The sequence below is a fragment of the Oryctolagus cuniculus genome, chromosome 14 (genome assembly GCF_051225735.1).
Source record: "Oryctolagus cuniculus isolate XC-2025 breed Fujian yellow rabbit chromosome 14, ASM5122573v1, whole genome shotgun sequence".
Classification (NCBI taxonomy): domain Eukaryota; kingdom Metazoa; phylum Chordata; class Mammalia; order Lagomorpha; family Leporidae; genus Oryctolagus; species Oryctolagus cuniculus.
This window is the reverse complement of record NC_142880.1, coordinates 11,606,003-11,627,767: the sequence shown is the minus strand read 5'-3', so window position 1 is coordinate 11,627,767 and position 21,765 is coordinate 11,606,003. Positions and strand designations below refer to the sequence as shown.

At 43.4% G+C, this 21,765-nt stretch overlaps 1 protein-coding gene and 1 long non-coding RNA gene across 13 annotated transcripts in view; one reads left to right on the top strand and one right to left on the bottom strand.

Moving 5' to 3' along the window:
• The window catches only part of LOC103349544 (uncharacterized), a 217,670-nt gene that overhangs the window by 145,535 nt on the left and 50,370 nt on the right, over positions 1–21,765 (bottom strand). The gene's annotated exons all lie outside the window — the stretch shown is intronic.
• The window catches only part of MEF2C (myocyte enhancer factor 2C), a 175,824-nt gene that overhangs the window by 145,563 nt on the left and 8,496 nt on the right, over positions 1–21,765 (top strand). For 6 of the 10 annotated variants that reach the window (XM_070056431.2, XM_070056420.2, XM_051853623.3 and 3 more), the window contains 3 exons: positions 16,008–16,180; positions 18,621–18,750; positions 19,325–19,460. In XM_070056431.2, coding sequence (XP_069912532.1) covers positions 16,008–16,180; positions 18,621–18,750; positions 19,325–19,460 — 439 coding nt within the window. Of the gene's footprint in view, positions 1–16,007; positions 16,181–17,695; positions 17,720–18,620; positions 18,751–19,324; positions 19,461–21,765 lie in introns of all 10 variants that reach the window. The other 4 variants (XM_089313005.1, XM_089313003.1, XM_070056428.2 and 1 more) reach the window with 1 other exon arrangement.

Sequence of the window (21,765 nt, the reverse complement as noted above, 5' to 3'; positions counted from 1 at the left end):
ACTCTGCCTCCTGGGCCTTCGCTGATCTAGCCCCCTCTGGTTCCTCCTGCACACTTTGGTGCAGGCCCCAGCATCTCCTAACTCAGCTCCCTGCTTGACATGACTCCCTGGCCTGCCTCAAAGCCTTAAACTAATTGTAGATCCTCATCCTCATGCCAGAAACCCAGCAGTAGCTCCAGGACTAAGCCTGAGCCTTTTGTCTCCAGCCCATCCCTGCTCCACAGTTGCCTCTTTCTGCAAGGCATCGAGAATTCTGCACCCCAGCTCTGCGAATGGCGAACATTGAAGTGGCTCTTACTAGGTGTTTCCTGAAAGGGAATTCATTCATTCTCTTAAGAGCTCTCTAAAGCACACGTTCACATGATCATCTTTCTACAGATGGGGGAAACTGAGGCACAGGAAGGTTAAATCATTGCCCGAGGTGGACCCCAGCAGTCAGGCTCTGGGGTCTGTGCTCCTGTCTACTCCAGTGTGCCGCTGCTCTGCACACCCATGCCCGGGTGTCCCTGACACTCCTCTGCCTCCCCTGCTTGTGGTGCTGAGTGCTGCTTGGCACCCATCAGTATTCAGTTCAGCCCCCAAGGGTCGTGCCCTCTCCCCCTCTGCTCCCGGGGCAGCTTCTACCTGAATTACGTATGCCACAGCACTGTAATTGCAGTGTCTGCCTTGGCTGTCTCCTGGGCACTTGGCTCTTGGGCGGCAGCAAACCTGTCTTGCTCAGTTTGTCTTCCCAGCTCAACACACACAGAGCACACAGCAGATACTCAGGTGTTTGGTAGCTGAATAAGGAAAAGTTGATCTTCTGTACATAAAGCTTTAATGTTGTTCATGTAAAGTGGAAAGAACTATTCAAAGACATTATATAATTGTTAAATTTAAAAAGATATCTACTTGAACACTGACAAAAATTTCTTCTGACACTGTTTACACTGGACATCTAACTGCTTCATTAAATAGCTGAACACCATTTGCCAATAAAGCAAAGTTTTGCTATCTTTCTACTACTCTTTTTTTAGGTTTTTAAAATTTCGATTTATTGATTTATTTGAAAGGCAGAGCTGGGTGGGGTGTGGCAGTGGTGGTGGAGATCTCTTCCATGTACTGGTTCACTCCTCAAATGGTCAGAATGGCTGGGGCTGGGTCAGGCTGAAGCCAGGAACTCCATCTGGGTCTCCTACATGGGTGCAGAGGCCCAAACAGTTGGGCCATCTTCCACTGCTTTCCCAGGTGCATTTGCAGGGAGCCAAGACTCGAACTGGCTCACAGAGGAGATGCCAGCCTCACAGGCAGCGGCTTAACCTGCTACACAATGCCAGCCCCTACCTGTCTAATATTCCTAATGGAAAACTGGAAGAGCCAACATGTGGCAGTAAATGAAGGGTGGGCTGGTATCTCAGACCATCACACATCACCTCTTAAACAAGTGAACTCCTTAGCATCACTTTTATTGAAATAATTGCAAAGATGAAGGCAGATGGTAATGAAGGAGTACCAGGGTGGGCTGGCCTCTTTGTAGAAGGGAAATACATAGCCAGTCACTATAATTCATCAGTAACAGTGACATTTCTAGGTTTCAGTTGACAGTTATACATCCACTACTTAATCCCTTATTCTCAACAACAAAAATGGAGTCACTGCTTTTAAAATTACGCTTTGTCATATCTCGGTACATTAGAGCTTTTGACATGCTGATACGAGTGGTTATTGATGATTTTAAGACTGAGTTTTGTAATCATCACATTGAATAGGGACAGCCCACAGCACGGTGGTGCCTTGTGCTAGACTGTGCATCTCCCCTTTGTTTTCACTTTGAGGGTGTGGTTGACTTTTATGGAACAGAAAGTACCTGTCTGAGGCTGCATTGTGGTACAGCGGGATAACTCACCACCCTCGACCCTGGCATCCCATGCAAGCATTGGATTGAGTCACAGGGCTTTGGCCTGACCCAGCCCTGGCTGCTGCTGCCCTCTGGGGGTATGAACCAGCAGATGGAAGATCTAGCTCCTCTCCTGCTCCCTCTCTCTCCTACCCCCTCGTTACTCTACCTTTCTTTTAAAAAAAATTTTTTTTTATTTATCTGAAAGGCAGAGTTACAGAGAGACAGGGAGAGAGAGTGAGATCTTCCATTCACCAAGAGCCAGGAGTTTCATCTGGATCTCCACGTGGGTGCAGGGGCCCAAGCACTTGGGCCATCTTCCACTGCTTCCAAGGTGCATTAGCAGGGAGCTGGATTGGAAGTAGAGCAGCCGGGACTTGAACTGGCGCCCATATGTGATGCCAGCACCACAAGCAACAGCTTTATCCACTACACCACAGCACGCCCCTGTAACTCTGACAAATAAATAAGTAAATAAATCTCAAAAAAAATTCTCTAGCTGTAACTGAATAAAGCAAAAAACTAAAGAAAAGAAAGTACCAGGTGTACTAAAGCATGTACTGATTCATGGTTGCAGTCAGAAAGAGAAAAGAAAAGGAGAGAGAAAGAGGAGACTTTAGAACTCCCCTTGACAATTCAAGAGAATTATACAATCTACTTGACAATAAGGCAAAGGAGATTTATGTATATTGGTTAATAATTTTAATTGGCATTTATTGTAAATTAGATATAATTTTATATAAAAAGAAACAGCTGTTTCCTTATTTTGATTGTTAATTGTTTACTATTTTATGCATTTGGTTGTCAAGCATTGTCACTGCTGGAATGCCTAATTTATATCAGCTAACTACGTGGAGACTCGCTGGTGGCTGCGTGCTGCTGTGGGGAGAGGCTGGGCTGGGTGGTGGAGACCACTCTCTGGCCTAGGAGAGACTCCACCCTGCAGGCTGTCCATCATGACTTAGCACCTTTGAACTCAGAACTCACAATGAGGGATAAGGCATAAGTCTCTGTAGTTCATTTGCATGCAGTGTTTTATGATCATTCATATAATCATAAAATTTGATTTACATAATGTTTTTTGTAATTGATGTAGCTTTGGAAAGGGAAAATTTAGCCTATTACAAATAGAACTAAATGAGAAGGGGAAAGATCATGCAGTGCATGATTTTCTATACAATTGTTTTGCAAGTATTTATTAACTTTGTCAAAAATTTCTCAGCTGACTTTCTTATCCACTAAAATGACTTCTCTATTTATTTGCTTTTTCATTAGTTTTTTTTTTTATTTTTGAAACAGCATATTTTTATTTACATTATAGCCAAAGGCTTAATCCTCCACCAAATAGAGTTCAACAAATAAACAATAGAAAGACTATAGTTCAGCAGGAATATAGGCCAGGGCTATAAACAATAATCAGATGAGAAGATATTCAACCTCATTCAGATACAGTACATTTTAAAATAATCATAGATCATGGCCAGTGCCGCGGCTCAGTAGGCTAATCCTCTGCCTTGTGGCGCGGGCACACCGGGTTCTGGTCCCAGTCGGGGCGCCGGATTCTGTCCTGGTTGCCCCTCTTCCAGGCCAGCTCTCTGCTGTGGCCCGGGAGTGCAGTGGAGGGTGGCCCAAGTGCTTGGGCCCTGCACCCCATGGGAGACCAGGAGAAGCACCTGGCTCCTGCCTTCGGATAGGCGCCGTGCACCGGCTGCAGCGCGCTGGCCATGGCGGCCATTGGAGGGTGAACCAACAGCAAAAGGAAGACCTTTCTCTCTGTCTCTCTCTCTCACTGTCCACTCTGCCTGTCAAAAAAAAAAAATCACAGATCATTAAAGATAAAATAGTATATCATTCTTAGCAATTTGTTTGACAAAGATGTAAAAAAAAAAGTTTGACAAAACTATATTTGCAGCAATACTGATAGACACAGGCATTTCTTTTTTTTTCTTTTCTTTTTTTAATTTTTTTTCTTTTTAAATTTTAATTCCCACATATAAGGGACAACATGCAGCATTTGTCTTCTGCATCCAATTTATTTCACTCGACGTGATATCCTCCAGTTGCAACCACTTACATGCAAATGATAGAGTTTCATTCTCACTGCTTCCTCAAAGATTTAAAGTATCCGTGAAGTAGTTAAAAATTAATTTTAGAATGATTGGCTTTAATGAGTCTGCATTTTGTTGCCTAACAAACTGCAATTTCAAAATGTAAGATTCTTGGAAGGGAGAAGGATACCATTTAAATGCTCTCAAAATAATTGTTAGTGTAAAATACAACTTTTATTACTTGCAAAAATATTAAGCAACAAATGAAAAACAACTAGTTTGATTCTGTTTTGAAAGTATAGCTGTCAATTTGAATGAGTCTGAAGAAGACTGAATTTATTCACAATATTTCAGAGTTCACCCCAAATATAAAAATCTAATGGCTTCATTAGTATTCAAAACTAAATTTAGCACCTGATAGTTGTAACATAAACCAAGCTTATGAAGATTTATTGAAGGAAAAGTCTCCTGAGTCCCCTAATTGGATATCTACAGCCTATGCTATGAAGCCAGAGCTGAGAAAATGAGGGTCCACTTCCCTTGACAAGACCTGGCAAACGACGGATAACGCGCTGCCTTGCACCATTCTCTGGGGATGATGTGGAAGTCAGAAAAGCAAGTCAAAGTGACGAAACAGGATAAGTCAGGGTGCTGTAGCCTCTGCCTTCAACCCCTTTGGTTTGACTTAATTCTTAAAGGAGCCAATTGATTTTCACAGGGAAAAGGGAATTTTTTTTTTTTTATTCTTGACAGGCAGAGTGGACAGTGAGAGAGACAGACAGAGAGAAAGGTCTTCTTTTTGCTGTTGGTTCACCCTCCAATGGCCGCCATGGCCAGTGCGCTGCAGCTGGCGCACCACGCTGATCCTAAGGCAGGAGCCAGGTGCTTCTCCTGGTCTCACATGCGGATGCTGGGCCCAAGCACTTGGGCCATCCTCCACTGCACTCCCTGGCCACAGCAGAGAGCTGGCCTGGAAGAGGGGCAACCAGGACAGAATCCGGCGCCCCGACCGGGACCAGAACCCGGTGTGCCCGCGCCGCAAGGCAGAGGATCAGCCTGTTGAGCCACGGCGCGGGCTGGAAAAGGGAAATTTTAAATGATAACTTCCTGGAGTGTTTTAGCTGACTTGAGAGTCCTCTGTTTGTCATGATTCCTCACTTCCCAAATTGAATCCTTTTGTTCTCTCAATCCTGTTACACAAGGGTACTTCAGAAAGCCCATGGAAAAACAGAATTAAAAGATAGTGATTTGGGTGCACTCATTTTGAAATCCATGCATAGGAGGGGTCTTTACAAAGTTCATGGCAGGGGTTGGGGGCAGGCATTGTGGTGCAGCTTTTGGGAAAGATGAGCATTCCTACGAAGGGGAAATGCTGGGTGCCTGAGACACGCAGTTCTCACACAGCCGGAAAGCAGACGTGACAAGCAGGAACCTCTCAGATGATGTCCATGGACTTCACACTGAACTACTGCACTTTACCAGGAGTGGGCATTTGGCACAGCTGTTAGGTCACCACTTGGGATGACCTGTGCTAGCGTACATGGTTGAAATCCCGGCTCCTTGCTTCTGATCCAGCTTCCTGCTAATGTGTCTTGGGAGGCAGCAGGTGATAGCGTAGGTAATTGGGCCCCTGCCACACATGTGGGAGACCTGAACGGAGTACCAGGTTCCTGCCTATGCCCTGTCCCAGTCCTGGCTGTTGCTGGCATTTGGAGAGTGAACCAGCAGTCAGCAGATAGTCTGTCTATCTGTCTCTCTCTTTCTCTCTCTCTCCCCTCCCCCCCTCACTCCCTCCCTCCCTTTCTCTCTCTCCCTCTCTCTCTCTTTCAAGTGGATAAAAGTAAATTTTTTTAAATATTATAAAAATGTCATGGGAAACAAATACTATGAAGATGCTATGCATAGATTTCAAAGGTTTTGTGCACCAAAATAAATACATTTTCCACTTTTTCCAGAAACATTTTGAAGTATCCTCCTATTCAGTAAAGTAATGTGAAAATTGGCCTCTTTGGTCACATATCATTGATTTAACCCAAGAGTGTCACTGATAATAAAGCTTTGATCACTTTTTAATATTAAATTCAAGCAGTTACTATTTCCCTTCTAAAACACTAGTTTTACTCAATATTTGCCTTTTTTTCTCATAGGCGTCTTTTTTTCTTTATATTATTGGGTTCTCTCTTCCCAGATTTTGGCTTCACCATAGGAATTTATTTGGTTCTACCACAGCAAGGAAAGTGTTATTGTAATCAGAGGTACTATGAAATTAGGAATTGGTAGACAGTAGATGCTAAAGGAGGGATGTGGTTAAAAAACCCCTCTTTAAAAATCTTTTTTTTTTTTTTCACTTTTTTTTAACCTACCAGGGACTTTCTCACGGGGGCTTCAGGGCTGTCAGCCATGAGAGTGATTTGTTCTCTTCAGACAAACCTTTGCCAGCCTCTTAGATTTTCCATTTAGGGTTGCACACCATGTCAGCTGGCATTCAGCCCATAGCACAGAATCGTGATACAGTGTCATGTCTGAGAGAGCCTTAGCTGCTTTACACTATATGAAACTCTTCTACCAGAGCTGTGGATAAACAGGTTCCATGCATAATCTGCCTTTGTGTCCCTGGGGTGCTAAATAGTCACTGGGCTCATTTGTTACGGCTGCGTCGGACTTGCTGTCGTGCAGTTCAGTATGTAGGTGCTGTTCTGGGGGACACCGGGCCCTGCTTTCACAGTTTCTCCACCTTAAGAGTCCACCCAGCACCTCCAGTTACTCGTTGGGTTGTATTTGAGGTGTGCTAATGCAGGCCGTCACAGTACAATAGTAAGAGCAACTCTAAATCTGTAGTCATTTTACGTATCTGAACATGGTAGTGTTAGTCCACACGAAGAAAGGATCTTTAGTTGGTTCTAACATGAAGCGGCTTGGTGAAAGCTATAAAATGGTGGAGCAAAACATGCTCACACAGTAATTTAGGGAAATGCTCCAGACGCGACTATTGAGAATAATACAACGGCCAAGAAAAGTGTGTGATATACGAATTATTTCAGGAACGGCATAGTTGGCCTTGAAAAGTCTGTGAAATCCCGATTCGCAGGAGTAGCGGGGGCAGTAAATGAGATAGCCAACGAAAAGCACCTAGTACTGTCTCTGCCCAAGAGTCAGTGCTTGTTAAGGAATGTTAGCCATGGTTTGTGTTGTAAGTATCTATAGCCTTGGTTGAGAGCGGGTCCAGCTGTTCCTATGAAATGTGCAGTGAATGAGTCACTCGTCGGTACACTCTGTCGGTACACTCTGCAGATCTCATGTGTGGCCCCCGTCCGGAGCTGGGAGCAGAGCAGGTGTATTAATCAATCCGAAGCAGACAGCAGAGCGACACGGTGCAGTGCAGTGCATTTCACTGTGAACGTGATGAACTTCTGATGTGTTCGCAGCAGTTGTGTAAATGTTAAAACCACAAGTAATTATTCTTTCTCTTCTGTCACGTTCTCTCTAATTTCTACTGTCTCAATATTTTTGTTTATAAAAATGACTGAAAGAATGAGCGATTGTGTCAATAATGAAGACACCCCCTCATTTTTAGCAAAGAGACAGCCCCCAAATCGCAAGAGTGAACAATTAAATGAGTCATAAATCTATCATTCACTGTTAAGTGGAATTTTTTTAAGATAGCAAGGTTCCATATCATTTTTATGGTGCAGTTGGAAACTATCCCTTCAGAAAATCGGCCCTCAAAGCAGAGGATATTTTAGTGCCTTGCGCACTGGAAGCATCCAAATGTCCATTTCTTCCCTATTTGCAAATGGAGCCTTTATGAGGGAGAGGGAGACTTGCAGGGTGCCCGCTAAGTCTCAGACATCTGGCTTCTGAACAACACCGTGGAAGCAGCCTCCATTTTGTTTTCAAATCCGGGCTCCTCGGCTCCCTGACGGAGCATTCCAGTGACGTCCCGGGAGCGCCCGCGCCTCAGCTTCCTCTTCTGCCCCAACCAAGCTGGGATGAATGTGGAAGTGGTTTTCTGACCCAGAACTCGCTCGAGCGATGGACCCTGAAGCTTTGGGAAAACCACGCGGCAATAAGTAAAGTGCTTCTGCCTCGCACCCCAGAGCTGATAGTCTGTGTTGTTCAGTGTCTAACTGACAGATAGACTTAATTTCACAAAAGGCCGCTAAACGAGACCCAGGCCAGGAGGTGCCCAGGACAAGCGGGCTAGATGAGAAGTCCGCAGGAGCCTGGCCCAGCATCAGGTGACATGGTCAAGCAGAAGAGACGGGCTCTTTTTAGAACGTCTGCTGGCCCTGGAATGGTACAGCCAAGAATAGTCTTGGCTTTGGTGTGTCTTGGGTTCTTTTCTAAGAATACACCATGGTAGAGGGTGAAGTTGCACAGGAGTTTCTTTGTAGTATAGCATTATGCATTATTATATTTCTCCCTAAGAAACCCCCCAGAAGGAGTGACAACTCAGTTTTGCATTTCAGAGTCAGTAACCAGGAGGCTTGTGAGGATACGAATCAGAAGTCTGATTTGTCCCTGATTTACATGAGATATCTTGACATTTTCATCATTCCCAGATTTCTGGCCCCAAGTGTTTGTGGTTGCCTCTTCTAGAGCTGTCTGGGGTAGGAGATCTCTTTTCCCTGAAAGAAGGAAAAATCTGATTGTGATTCCTAATAGCTGAATAGCTGAGCCGTCCTAGAGGCTTCCAGACTATCAGGGCACAACTGAGTGTAGGACTGCGATCTAGAGAGGCATACTTTTCTACTAAAAAAACACACAAGTACTTGAGGATTGCTTCCAATATAATGAGGAGTTGTCTGAACCAGTTTACTGTATACAATTTAAAATAATTTTCTTCAAAAAGACGTATGTCCACTTGAGACACAAAACAACAGCTTGATATTGGAAACCATTAATCTTAAAACTTGTCAGATGTCAAATGAATTGATGGGAATGAGCATTAGTATGTATGTGATATCTTCTATTCAATATGTAGTGGACTGTAAACAACTTTCTCAATTGTTTAATGAAAAAAATCTCAGTGGGTATAATATTTTCTTGAAGTCAAAGAGCAAATTGGGCCATCCAAGTCCCAGTTATGTGTTCAGCTCAGTGCTGAACTGAGACAGCTCCAAATTCCCCAAAATCAGATATTGTTCACAGATTACACTATTTACAGATTACTGAACAGAGCAATTGGATGCACTTATTTATATTAGGAGTTGTTTTCCGGGTGACAACTAGTGGCAGATACTCTACAATCATAGACATTTCACTGTCAGGTTGAGTGGTTCTGATAGGAGCCAGTCTCTTACGTTGACAGGAAGTAGGAGAGCATTGTTAGCCTCTGCATCTATTAACAGGGAGCGGATTATTGACTAAAACATTACAAAATCTGCTTTTAAAAGCATGTTTAATCATCTACTCCAGACAGTGCCCTGCAAGCTAAGCAGCTGCTCTGGTCTTCGTTGTAGTTAAGCTATTATTCCCTTTTCACAAGTACAAATGAGACCAGAAGTATGGTTTAGAACATCACCTTTCTGGGCCCCTTTATGGCATGTTCAGCTCCTTGTGTGCAGAAACTCCTGTGGTTGATGGCCCAGTTGACTCTGGAGTGCGTGCTTTAGACCTCCACAACACTTTTGGTTCATGAGAACCTTGAGTCTCCTGTCCTGGGTCTCACACATCAGTTGTTTCTTCTCTTCCTTTATGTTGCTGTAGGATTAGAGGAAGGTGTGACACAGAAAGGCTTTCAGAATCTCCGTGTGGCCAGTTTTCAAGGAGCAGTGTCGTGTTGTACTTCAGGGTGTGCACCTGTGGACCCACTGATGGGTTCAAGTCAAGACTCTACCAGTTGGAAACTGTTTGATGCTAAGCAAGAGATGGGGCCTTTCTGTTCTGAGTTTTCTCATTAAGTAGTGCCTCCAGGCTTGTCCTTGTGAAGAGTAAAGGTAGCCATGGGTAGTATCAAATGCTTATATAGCAGTTAGCAGGTGCCTGGCAGTGTTCAGGGAACTTAATTTGTCATTGGCAAATCTATGATACAGTGTTTGCTATTGCTGATGTTGTTGTATGGTTGTGTTGGTGATGGCTGTCTCAGATGAAGATCTGAGAGTCTCTGATCTGGATTACTGTTATGCTTCTCTGATGCTAGTGAAATAATTACTTATGTTGAGAAAGCCTAGAAGACTCAGTAGGGTTGCATCTAATGGAGACATCAAGGTTAGAACCTGGGCTTATCTGCTTTACGTCTTTCCTCAACTCCAGCCAGCCTTGTAAACCTTTCTACCTCTTCTGCCTCCTTCAGACCTCATGCCCAGTGTCTTCTGTAGCAGGTACATCCTGGCAAGTGTCCCTCATAGCAGTCAAACCCCCTTTGCTCTCTACTTTCCCCAGCCACTGTTGGCAACGTTCCCAGCACCCAGGTAACACAACTAACCACTCAGAAGTCCTGTGACTGCTCACTTTGTTTTTACACTTTTGTTTCTTAGGTTACTTTATCATTTTTTAAATATTTTTAAATTTTTATTCTACTTGAGAAGGAATGGAGAGAATAAGAATCTCTTCCATCTATGCATCTGAGAGAGAGAGGGAGAGAGGGAGAGAAAGAGAGAATATCTCTTCCATCCACAGATTTGCTCCCTAAGCACCTGCAACAGCCGAGGCTAGGCCAGACCAAATTCAGGAGCCCAGATCTCCATCAGACATCCTCACATGGGTGGCAGGGACTCAGGAACTCAAGTCAACACCTGCTGCCTCCCAGGGTGCACGTTAGCAGGAAGCTGGATCAGAAGCAGAGGAGCCACAACTCCAACCAGGCACCCCAATATGGGATGTGCGCATCCCAAGCAGCAACCTAAGAGTTGTGCCAGACGCCTGCCCCTATTTGCTTACTTTCTACAGGATGAAGTTTGGTGAAAGTTTAGTGGTTTGGTTTGTAGTCTACAGCATGAAGTTAACATCCTTGGAGAGGTCCGTGTGAGCCACGTCCACTTATTCCGCATGTGGGAGCTGCATGCTCTAAAGCACGCAATAGTTCCCCTTCACAGAAATGCTCATGTTCCCCAAATACAGATGTGACTCTCAGATCTCTTTGTCATGCATCCCCTGTGTCCAAGATGTCTTTCTTGGAACCATCTGATAAAAATCCCGTTCATTCATAATTGCCGCCCTCCCACGATTCTTTTTCCCAAGACTTCATGCTTCCCACCTTTGTGTGAACAACTCTGTGTGAGTAAATTCTGGTTGAGATTTACCTTGATACAGAGACAACCTATGACAGTAAACACTTGTCAATTGAAAGCAAAGATAGATGTCTCGTTAAAGTTTCTATTTTCATTAGGGAAAATGTCTCCCTTATTTGATTTTACCACTTGCAGTTAACTAAGGTAATGTGCTATGAAATAATTAACACGTGCAACAGGTGAAAAGAAGCTTCAATTAACTCCCTATAAACAAATTTAGTAGGTGGGCACTTGTCTAACTTCCTGACTTTCAGAGGATATGGTTGATAAGCAGCTTGTCTCAATGGTGTACTTGGTCATCAGTATGCAGTCATTATCTAAATTAGAAAATTTTCTCAAGTAGCATGAAGAGGAGAGACTCTTGATGTTTGAACTTAACAAGTTACTCATTATGTCTTCAGTTCTCACCTCACATTCCTTTGGTTGCTTAACTTTCAGGGCCATTCCCAGATAATTCTTAACTTTTCTAGCATGTTCTATATATCCGTTTCTTAAGCACGTGAAACGTTTAAACGCGCGAGCGTTGTGTGACGTCACTGGCTCTAATTGCAGTAGGAGTTGAGAGGAGAGTGGGTTTGTGAGGCCTGAAAGGCGTCATGAAGGAGCTGGAACTACAAGTGCTCCTTAAAAGATGGATTTGAATTAACCAGGCGCGCAAATGCAGCTGGACATCGATCTGCTGGAGCAAAGCCTGGGGTGTGTGCAGAGAGCCTGTGAGCCTGGCCTTGACCATGGGAAGCTGGGTTAGATAGATGGAGTGGCTCAACCATAGGCAGTCCTGAGAGGCAGGCAGAACGCTGGCCCAGCAGTGTGAAATGTGATGGAAGAAACCGTTGAGAAAGATCTCCCAGGCTGAGCCAGTTAATATTTCAACCATGTGCCAAAGTTTGCAAAAAAAAAAAAAAAAAACTTCAAGTCACCCATACCTTCTGAAGCTCATCTCAGGGCCTGCAAAGAGAGCCCGTCAGCCAGCGCCCAGGGACCAGGTGGGGGGTAATTGAAACACTTAGTGAAGTGGTGATAAAAGCCTAACCCGGGTGCTGACAGTGCAGGAGAGACAGGCATTTCTGAAGAAATCTGAGCAAGACCAGGTATCTTTTTGGATACGGAAATGGCAGAAGACAATGGAATGGTCAGAGGTGTCAACATGGGAGATTCTAAAAAGAGTGTGTCGATGATAGAATTAGCCCTGGTTTCTTGGCCTCCTGTTGGTTTTGTACTTGTTAGTTTTATATGCTCATATTGATCATTGAACGTCTTGGGAAAGAAAAAAAAAAAAAAAGCAAGTGAAAAGATTCATAATGCCTAAAGTCCAAATAAAAGAAAGGGTCGGGACTTCAGGCTCAAAGAGAGCCGCCTGCTCAGCTGGGCTCTCTTAGACAAGGCAAAATGCCTTCCTCGTAATATCTGAAGCCAGGAATATGTTCGCTGAATTTACAGCTTCTTAAAATAGGAGTCAATAAAAAAGAAACATTAAAAAGCAACAAGTGTCTGCAAGTTAGCAGGGGAGAAAGCCCTTCTTATCCTCCTACCACCGCATTTCAAGTTGTGTACATTTACTCTGATTTTAATATGAGTGTTTACAAACTTGTAACCCGTAGGGGGAAGAGTCTGCTATCCTTTATGTGAATTGGCTCATGAATGTCCGAACTGTTTTACGTGCAGTCATATTTTTAATCAGATGCAACACGAAAATTTCGTTAGACTCGGCAACAGTCCGGGCTTCACTTTCTCATAATCTCTAATCAGGAGAGCCACTCACTCACCCGCGCTTTGTAATTCTGGAGCTTTGAAGTGGTCAGGCCAAGGTGACATCTGCATTTGGTCACGTCTAAAGTGATCAGCATCTGGGCCGAGGATAATTTTAAAACGTGGCGTGAAGAAAGGTACAGTCTGGGTATTGGAGGCTTGTGGGGTGGGGTGTTTCCCGCCTCCCCGGCCCCGGAGGTTAAATGAGACCGTTCTCTTTGGTGAATTTATCTTAAGGTGGGACAGCAGCCTGGGCCCAGGCCGCAGCGCTCAGAGTGAGGGTGCGGCTGTGGGGACCCAGCCCGTCTAACTGCAGGCTCTCCTTAGCAGTCAACCACACGCCTGTATTCATCAGTGATTTTCAAATGATAGGGTTCTCTATCGCTGGTTTAGGATCCACAGACTTGCATTCCTGAATCCGCACTACGCCAAAGGAATAACAATTTGGTGGCTGGAAGCAAAAATGGTTATTATACGGCTCCAAAATGCTAACTGGCACAATATGCTAAAAACAGCAGAAATTCGCCCATAGGACACAGAATTTGTTTGTTCTTAAAAATAACTTTACTCTCTAAAAATATGAATTAAGGAGTCTCATCGTGGTTCAAAATATTTTACGTCAAATATGTGAGCACCTTAAAGGACACGACTGATTTTCTAAAGTGGCATCATCTTGAAATAACAGGAAATATTCCAAGAGAAACATAGAATGCTTTTGAAATCATTATCTTGAGTTTGAGGTGCTTACTGCATGAAAAACTGTTAGTTATATTTACTTTTATGTTTCTCCTGCCACCCCAAATCATTGTTTGAAATATGGACAAAAAGACAGAGGCTGGGCTGGAATTTCGGAGCTCCCGGTAGGATTAGCAAACAAGCAAAGAAAACTTTCTGCAGGATGTCTGTGAAGCGTTTCCATTTGCTTACACTGGCTCAGTGCTCGGCACATCACAGGGCGACACCTTTTCACGAGGCGGTTTTACTTCCTTGTAGCAAAATAGCTCCTCCATGCAAACCAGTATCGGCAGCTACCACGCCGGGGTTTTAGTTTCTTCTCATCTGTTCAAGCTTCGTTGCACTGCTTAACTGACTATTTTTTCCCCTTGTTTTGAAATTACCCAGCTAATTTTCCATTTGATTGTTTATTTAAGCCAGATCTCACGGAGGCTTCATACAGAAGTGACACGTGGACTTGGTGTGTCCGCCTGAACTTGAGCTGACAGACAGAACAGTGCCGATTTTGTCTTGGTTTTCCCATTTCCCTTATATCTAGAGGGATCTGTCAATTCAAACAAAGGTTCTAACATACACAGCAATGATTCAGTAAGACGTGTTCAGTATCTCTTAGCATTCTATGTTATCAAGCATTTTTCTAAGTGAACATATTCTTTGTAGTTCTGGTGAGAAAAGATAAATCTATTTTTTTTGTATGTGATCACTTTTGCCACCAACACCATCCAAATAAACTGTAACAGAAAATCTTGGCTCGTGACACATATATCCAGCTTTGGAGGGTTTAGCTGATTTTCTTGAAGTTTGACAATAGAAGAATGGTTTCCATTCAGAGTGAACCAACATGTGTGAAACCACTGCTGTGTACTGGGCACATGTTTTAGGAGTCTTCCATTTGTTTTATTTTTGGGTTTTGTTTCCCAGCAACTTCAAAAACTTTATACATAATCTGATTGACAGATTTAGTCTTGCAGTTATGTCCTATAGATTCAGCCTTTTCACTCATGCCTGAAATGAGGCAGGCAAAGCTGTGGAGACAAAGAACAAGTGTGTGTTGCGCAGTGTGCCTTAAATATGTTTTAATTTCAGAGATATTCCCATAAATGTTTGCTGAAATGCATGAGTGCCTTGTGATCCCCTCTGCCTCTCTCTCTCTCTCTCTCTCTGGCCACTAGAGTGTCTCCAGTTGGGTCCACACTACAGGCCTCCTTATTCTTGAGTACCCCAATGTCAGTAGATCTGTGACCATTCTGAAACCTGGGCCTGCATGTCCACCGTGTAAGCCCAGGACCCTCTAGCCTGGAATTCAAGGTCTCCAGAGCCCAACCTGTGGGTCCCCAGGGAGTGGGGGGTGGTGTGGGCGCGTCTCCAGCACCCCTCTCTTTCCATAGGTTCCCTTCTGTACAGGTTCCTCACAGTGTCCCCGACTGTTCTGTCTCTGGCCCTTCCTTGGTCCTTGCCCAGCACCCAGACGAAAGCCTGGCAGATCTTCTGTCCTCTCCGTCACTGCCATGAAACTTTATTGGGTGATTTCTTCCCTCCCCAGAGCTGAGTGGCCCCTAATGTGCCACTCTGTAGTGCCCCAACCTGGGCAGTCTCAATCACTCTGTGTTTTCCCCTCAGTCTGTACTGGATTATCATGGAGGCACGTCAGGCCCTTATGTAGCCAGCCCCTGTCTTGCATCCTCTGGCATTGTCCGTTCAAGCGGCTCTGGGAAGGAGACTCAGTTTGGGAAGTTCTGGGCAAACTGGAGAGCCAGGCTACAGGATTGCACATAGCCATTGGAGTGCGTAAGTGGAAGATACACTATAGGGAGAAGTCACTTAGAGAAAAGGAGAACTGGATGTGTAACAGCTTCCTCTCCTCCTGCAGGTCCTAGAAATTACAGTCTTGCTGCTACACCCTTTCTTTGTTTAAGGACACACAGACACACAAAAGAAAACCCAAACCCTTGAACTGAATGAGTCACTCCAGCCAGGCCTCTGCCAAGCTAGTCCGTTAAAGTGCAAAACCAATTCTGTGCTTTCCTTAGGCCCTACACGACTGTCTGACTTTCTTCCTGAAGTTCTTTAATAGGAAAAAAAATATGTATATATGTATGCTGATTTCTCAGCAGGTTGATGTAGCTTAGCTCTCTTGTGGTCCAAAGATTTTACTCTTCCCTTGGAAGAATATTGAAGGATTGGCTGCCTGGACGACGCTGAGCGTGGAGGTCACAGCCGTCATCCTGCGGCATTTCGGCGTGTGTGTGTGGATTCTGTATCTCCTCGTGAAGCTTTGCTGGTTATACTCCTGTGTGGTGTGCATTCTCTGGAAACACCGTTGAGTGTTGATCTCTCCCTGAACGAATCGTTGCTTTGTGTTCACAGGGAACGGATATGGCAACCCCCGAAACTCACCAGGTCTGCTGGTCTCACCTGGAAACTTGAACAAGAATATGCAAGCGAAATCTCCTCCCCCCATGAATCTAGGAATGAATAATCGTAAACCAGATCTCCGAGTGCTTATCCCTCCAGGCAGCAAGAGCGCGATGCCGTCAGTGGTAAATGCCAACCTACGTTTTCCAATAAACCTTGAGAATGTTGTGTCTATGTTTTGCTGTTTTTGTATTTGTCTAACTGTATGAATGACTTACGTTCTCCACCCTCCTCTGCCCCCAGAATTAATACATCAGTGCTATTGATGGAGCCCTGTTTGGATGTAGCTATTATTTCTGGTAACTGCTTTGCATTTCCCTTTTCCAAGTAAAATAGACCCAGCATCCAGTCAACTCCTCCATAGCACTGGGGTTCTGGAACTAAGGGAAAGGTTTCCTTTTAAGGCTTCCAGTTCACAGTTAGAACAAAGTCGAACTCTGCATTGGTCAAGCCACGTGTTCCAGAGCTTACGGAGTAATGAGGAATGAAGTGTTTCATAACATAGTATTTTTACAGTGTTGAGCTGTTTGTGTCCTCAAGGTACTAACATTGCTTTCCATGATTTCTAAATGAATCTTCTCCTATTGATTGGCAATTGCTGTCTTCGATGCATTTGCAGTGATATCTAATACATCATATGATTGTGTATGGCCACAATTCCTCTTTCCATATATGTCCTCTGTGACAGTAGCTCTCTCTCTCAAAAGCAAATGGTGCCAAAAATCCCAGGTATTTCAAGAACAAAGATTTTTTATTTTAGATCAAAGAGGCATCGTAGCACTTTGAAGAAAAAGTAAATGGATCAGAATATAAATTTAAATACCTATAATGTCCTCAGCCTCTATCATTTTTCTTTCTCCTGTGTCTGCAACTCTAAGATGAAGATAATACCGCACTCAGCAACAAGGAGACTCACTTCCGTGTTCTCCAAATTAGCTTTGCTTAAGAGGGAGAATGTTTAAAACCAAGATTCAGTAGACAAATTTAGATCATTCTGCACACACATTTTTTTTCTTCTTCTTCTTTCCTCTCTGCTCTGTGGCGAGCTTCAGGGTAAAGCGGTCCTATGAGCTGCTTGGTTTATTGTGGCACGGTACAGATGAAGTTCGAACAGCAACCCCCCAGATTTTGTGTACTGTGCAACGTCCCCTTTGGAAAAGGCTGGGTCCAATAAATTCAACCTCCCACAGGGCTACAGCAAAGCAGTGTGGGCCATGCATGCCCGCTGTCTCCATCCGCCAACTGATGCTTTCCCAGGGGTCCTGAGAGGGGTGGGTGAGGGCTCCCTCTCGCAGCCAGGTGGGCCCTTCCTCCAGCAACTGGAATTCCTATGTGCAGTGGTGGTTTTTTGGTTTTTTGTTCCTTTTTTTTTTTTTTCAAAAACATGGTGGTAAAATAATGCACATTGAGACACTGACCTGTGCTGAAAACTGGATAGATTGTCTTCACATTTGAGACAAACACCTCATTAGGGGAAACAAAGAATGCCTTTGTAGGGAGTGATCTGTAGAGTCTGGGTTGTAAAACTGTTTAAACTGTTGTGTCTATCAGAAGCTGCTTTTCCCTTTGTTGGAAAAATTTTGCCCAATTATAAATATTTACCGACACTAATCATTCAAACTCCTTCCCCATGCTCTCAGTCTGAGGATGTGGACCTGCTCTTGGTGAGTGGTGAGAGGGCTCCCTGGGAGGGTCTGTGCAGAGCAAACCCCAGAGCTGCCTTTTGGGGAGGTGGTAGCTCCGATAAAATGGAAAGACTCTGCAAGTGACCATAGCCTGTCTCTGCTGCCGATACTTAAATGCCATTAATTTCCAGTCGCACTCACAGGTGAACAGAGTGCCCAGTTGTTTATTGTTTCTGCCCCAACCTCTGTAACTGAAGGCTGGCTTTTCAGTGTTTGCAGATTTAATTTATAGTTAAAATTCAGATGCGTGCGCACACACACACACACACTCACACAATGTCTTTGGTTACTCAAAACTACAGTATTTCTTTTTCTAAGAATTAGAGTGTCATGACTTTAAGTTTGGTGTATCTTGAATTTCTTGCTGCAAAGAGTTAAACGCACGTTAGCTGCCATGCCAGAGTTTGAGGGAAGTTTCCAGGAGCCTGAAGAAGTGGTCAGAGCACCACCTGCTGGGCATACTGTGCATGAGCCCGACCCAGCGACTCCTGGCTGTACACAGAACTGAATGTGAAAACCACCGTGGTGGATTTTAATTTTTTTTAATTTACATTTGAATAAAAACTGAAACAATGGAAGTACAGTATACATATTTCATCAGTTTTCCACATAGTCTGTTTTTACCCATAATAAAGCGATGGTACTTGTAACTAGTTCAGTTGCCTAGGAGATACTGATGTAATGGGTTACTATGGCAACAACTGGTCTCTTGAAGGATTGTAAATGATAGGGTTGGCAGAGTTCATAGAGACACATGTTAAATGATTAATTTCATGAGCTTTATACCAAGTTATCTCTAGGTACAAAATTCATTGAAATCTAAGATTTTTAACTTTTTTTAAAAATTCCATCAATAATGTCTTTTTATTTACTTTAAAAGAATCAAAGGATAAATAACTCCCAGTCTGCTCAGTCATTGGCTACCCCGGTGGTTTCCGTGGCAACCCCTACTTTACCAGGACAAGGAATGGGAGGATATCCATCAGCCATTTCCACAACATATGGTACCGGTGAGTGGCTTGGCCGTGTGCAAATAGTGCATGACATACTTTTTATTAAAAAGCAAGATGCAAAAGTTATTATCTGTTGCTTCGTGAGAAAGCTGAATTTAATGGCTGTGGGGCCCAGAGCACTGTACATTTCCTATTCCTTACTAAGACCAAGTGAAAACCCACATTTTTCTTTCTTAAGTGATGGAACGCTTTATTTAGCCAACCTGAGTTCAGAACAGAAGAATGGTGGCAAGGCAATTGAGCTGTTATTTCTTTGATATACAAGAAAGCTCGTTCAGAATTATAAAGCACTTCTAGATCATCAAATACATATGTCTCATTACCTCTAGGTGTGGTTTTTGTAATAATCTAGAATTGCAGGCTCTACCCCTGGAAACTGTCATGAAGACTCGCTGTGGTGTACTGTATATTCCTGATGTTTTATCCCCAGCCTCTTCCCGGGATTAAAAAAAAATGCTGCCAACCATAAGTAATATTAGCTGAGTACTTTAGACATTGAAGCAGGTATGTTGTTTACAGTGTGATGTTCCCTGGCTCAGAGTCTTGCTTCCTGTTCCCTTGTTTGTTCTAGAGTATTCTCTGAGCAGCGCAGACCTGTCATCTCTGTCTGGGTTTAACGCCGCCAGCGCTCTTCACCTAGGCTCAGTAACTGGCTGGCAACAGCAGCACCTACATAACATGCCACCGTCCGCCCTCAGTCAGTTGGGGTAAGCAACATTGTCTCCTCTGTGATGTCACTTTGGAATGCATTTTTAAATGACAATGACAATGACAATGGAGATCTCTGAGTGCATGCACTAGTGTCCTACCCGTCCCAAGATTCAATTTTATCAAAACTGGAAAATGCCAGCTCAATACCTTTTAAGTTACTACATTCCTTATTATTTGAGAGGACGGGGGCTCTGTGATAATGAGGTGAATTCTTACTGTTTGAGGCTACATTTGTTTCCACTTTTGTCAAAGAATTTTCATCTCAGTTTTCACCCAGTTCATGTGGGATGTGGGCGTTTATAGTTATTAAGTTGTTTTAAGTCTTTGAGATACTTGAGAATCTTTCTCACTTGCATAAACTACAAAGTTTGTCAGTGTTAACCTAATACTCAAAGGAACAGCATAAATTGATAGGCTTCCTATACTGTCCTCATACAATAGTTGTACATCTATAGAGAGTATATAAAATATATATGAATACACTGCTAATTAGTACATGCAACACTAACTCTTAAATTTGGTTATAAAAATAATTTATATTTTCTGAAGACAGAGAGTATGTCTTTCTGCCCCCTTGTGGCAGTTTTGAAATACATCTTTCATGGAAATGACTCATGTCAATGAAACATTCAAGCCCCTAAAAACCCTGAATTCACAATACTTCTTATAAAACATGCTTTATTTTCTTTAAATAAAAAAAGCTTAAAACATGAACTGAGGACCTGACTTTAACTTTTTCCTAAACTGCAATTAATCTTCAAAAGGAAATATTAAGAGGTCATAAAATATTTAATTAACAAGTTCTTATACTTTAGAAACATTCTATACACCTAACTCTGACTTTTCTGCTGAGCCGTTTGGTTATAATTAAGTAGTTCATTTTATTGGTTAACTAGTTCTGGATCCATATTTCTAAGCAGATGAGGATAAAACATGAATTAGAATGAGTCACTGATATCACATTTCTCTTGCCCCTCCTCTGCTGCTCCCCAGCTTCAAGGTGGTATTGATTTTATGTAGATTAGTGAGCCTGTGAGATCTTCACCAATTGATTGTTTGGTTATATGCGTCCTACTCACTAATCACAATCATTGAAGGTCTAACCTTTCATGCAAATAGTAAAATAAATTCACAAGATGCTGGTGCCCTGATTTCTTGAAAGATCATTAACTTTGAGAACATGTTAAGTATTTATCAGCCTCGGAGTTTCTCATTTTCAGACATTGAAGTTTTCTCTGGAATGTTAGCTATCCAAGTAGAATTAGAATACAATACCATTCAGGCAGTTTTAAAATATGTGTATGTGGCATCGTAGTGCTGTGTTCAGCAGTGAATCACTTTTCATACTTCTTATCAGAAATAAAAGTAACTCTTTCATTCTCATTTTGCACAAAATTCATCTCTTGTAGGATTAGGTTGCCCTAGAAATGATCAGTGTCAAAATCATATTTCCTCTGACTGTAGCTTGCTTTTTTTTTTTTTTGCTAACACCTAATAACTTACTTTTTCACATATAAACATGTTTATTTACATACTTTTTGCAAGATTTTCTTCAATTTATTTGAAAGTCAGAGTTACAGAGAGACAGAGATCTTCGATCTGCTGGTACACTCCGCAGATGGCTGCAACCTGCAGGGGTGGGTCAGACCAAAATCGGAAGCCAGGAACTTCCTCTGGGTCTCCCACATGGGTGGTAGACGCCCAGGCACTTGGGCCACCTTCTGCTGCTTTCCCAGGCCATAGCAGAGAGCTGAATTGGAAGTGGAACAGCCAGGACTTGCACTGGCTCACATATGGGATGCCGGCATCACAGGTGGCAGCTTTACCCGCTACGCCGCAGGGCCAGCCCCTACTTACACAACTTTAACAGTGGCACAATTTTAAACTCTCTATTGTGATATAGGGAGACTTTAATTTTCTGCTGCCCCTAACAGAGACTTCCATAGATGAGGAAGGAGGGACAGCCCTAGACCAGAGAGGAAGCTAAGTTATGACAGCCACGGTGGGAGCATTTGGCTCAGGCCCTGGGGTCTCTCAGAGCTCCATCTCCGTGTGCATAGCCTGACTCTGGATGTCATCTCTGAGTTTTCATTACACTTGAGATCACTCCCCATTTCCTTCAGATCCATGGGATGACCTTTCCAGTCTTCCCAGTATTGGTTTGCTCGCTCGCTCACTCTTTCTCTCTCTCTCTCTCTCTCTCTCACACACACACACACACACACACACACAGGCACACAGTAGCTTTCTGAAAGAATGGTCTTCCAAATGGATACCCTGTGCTTATACCATGACATGTTA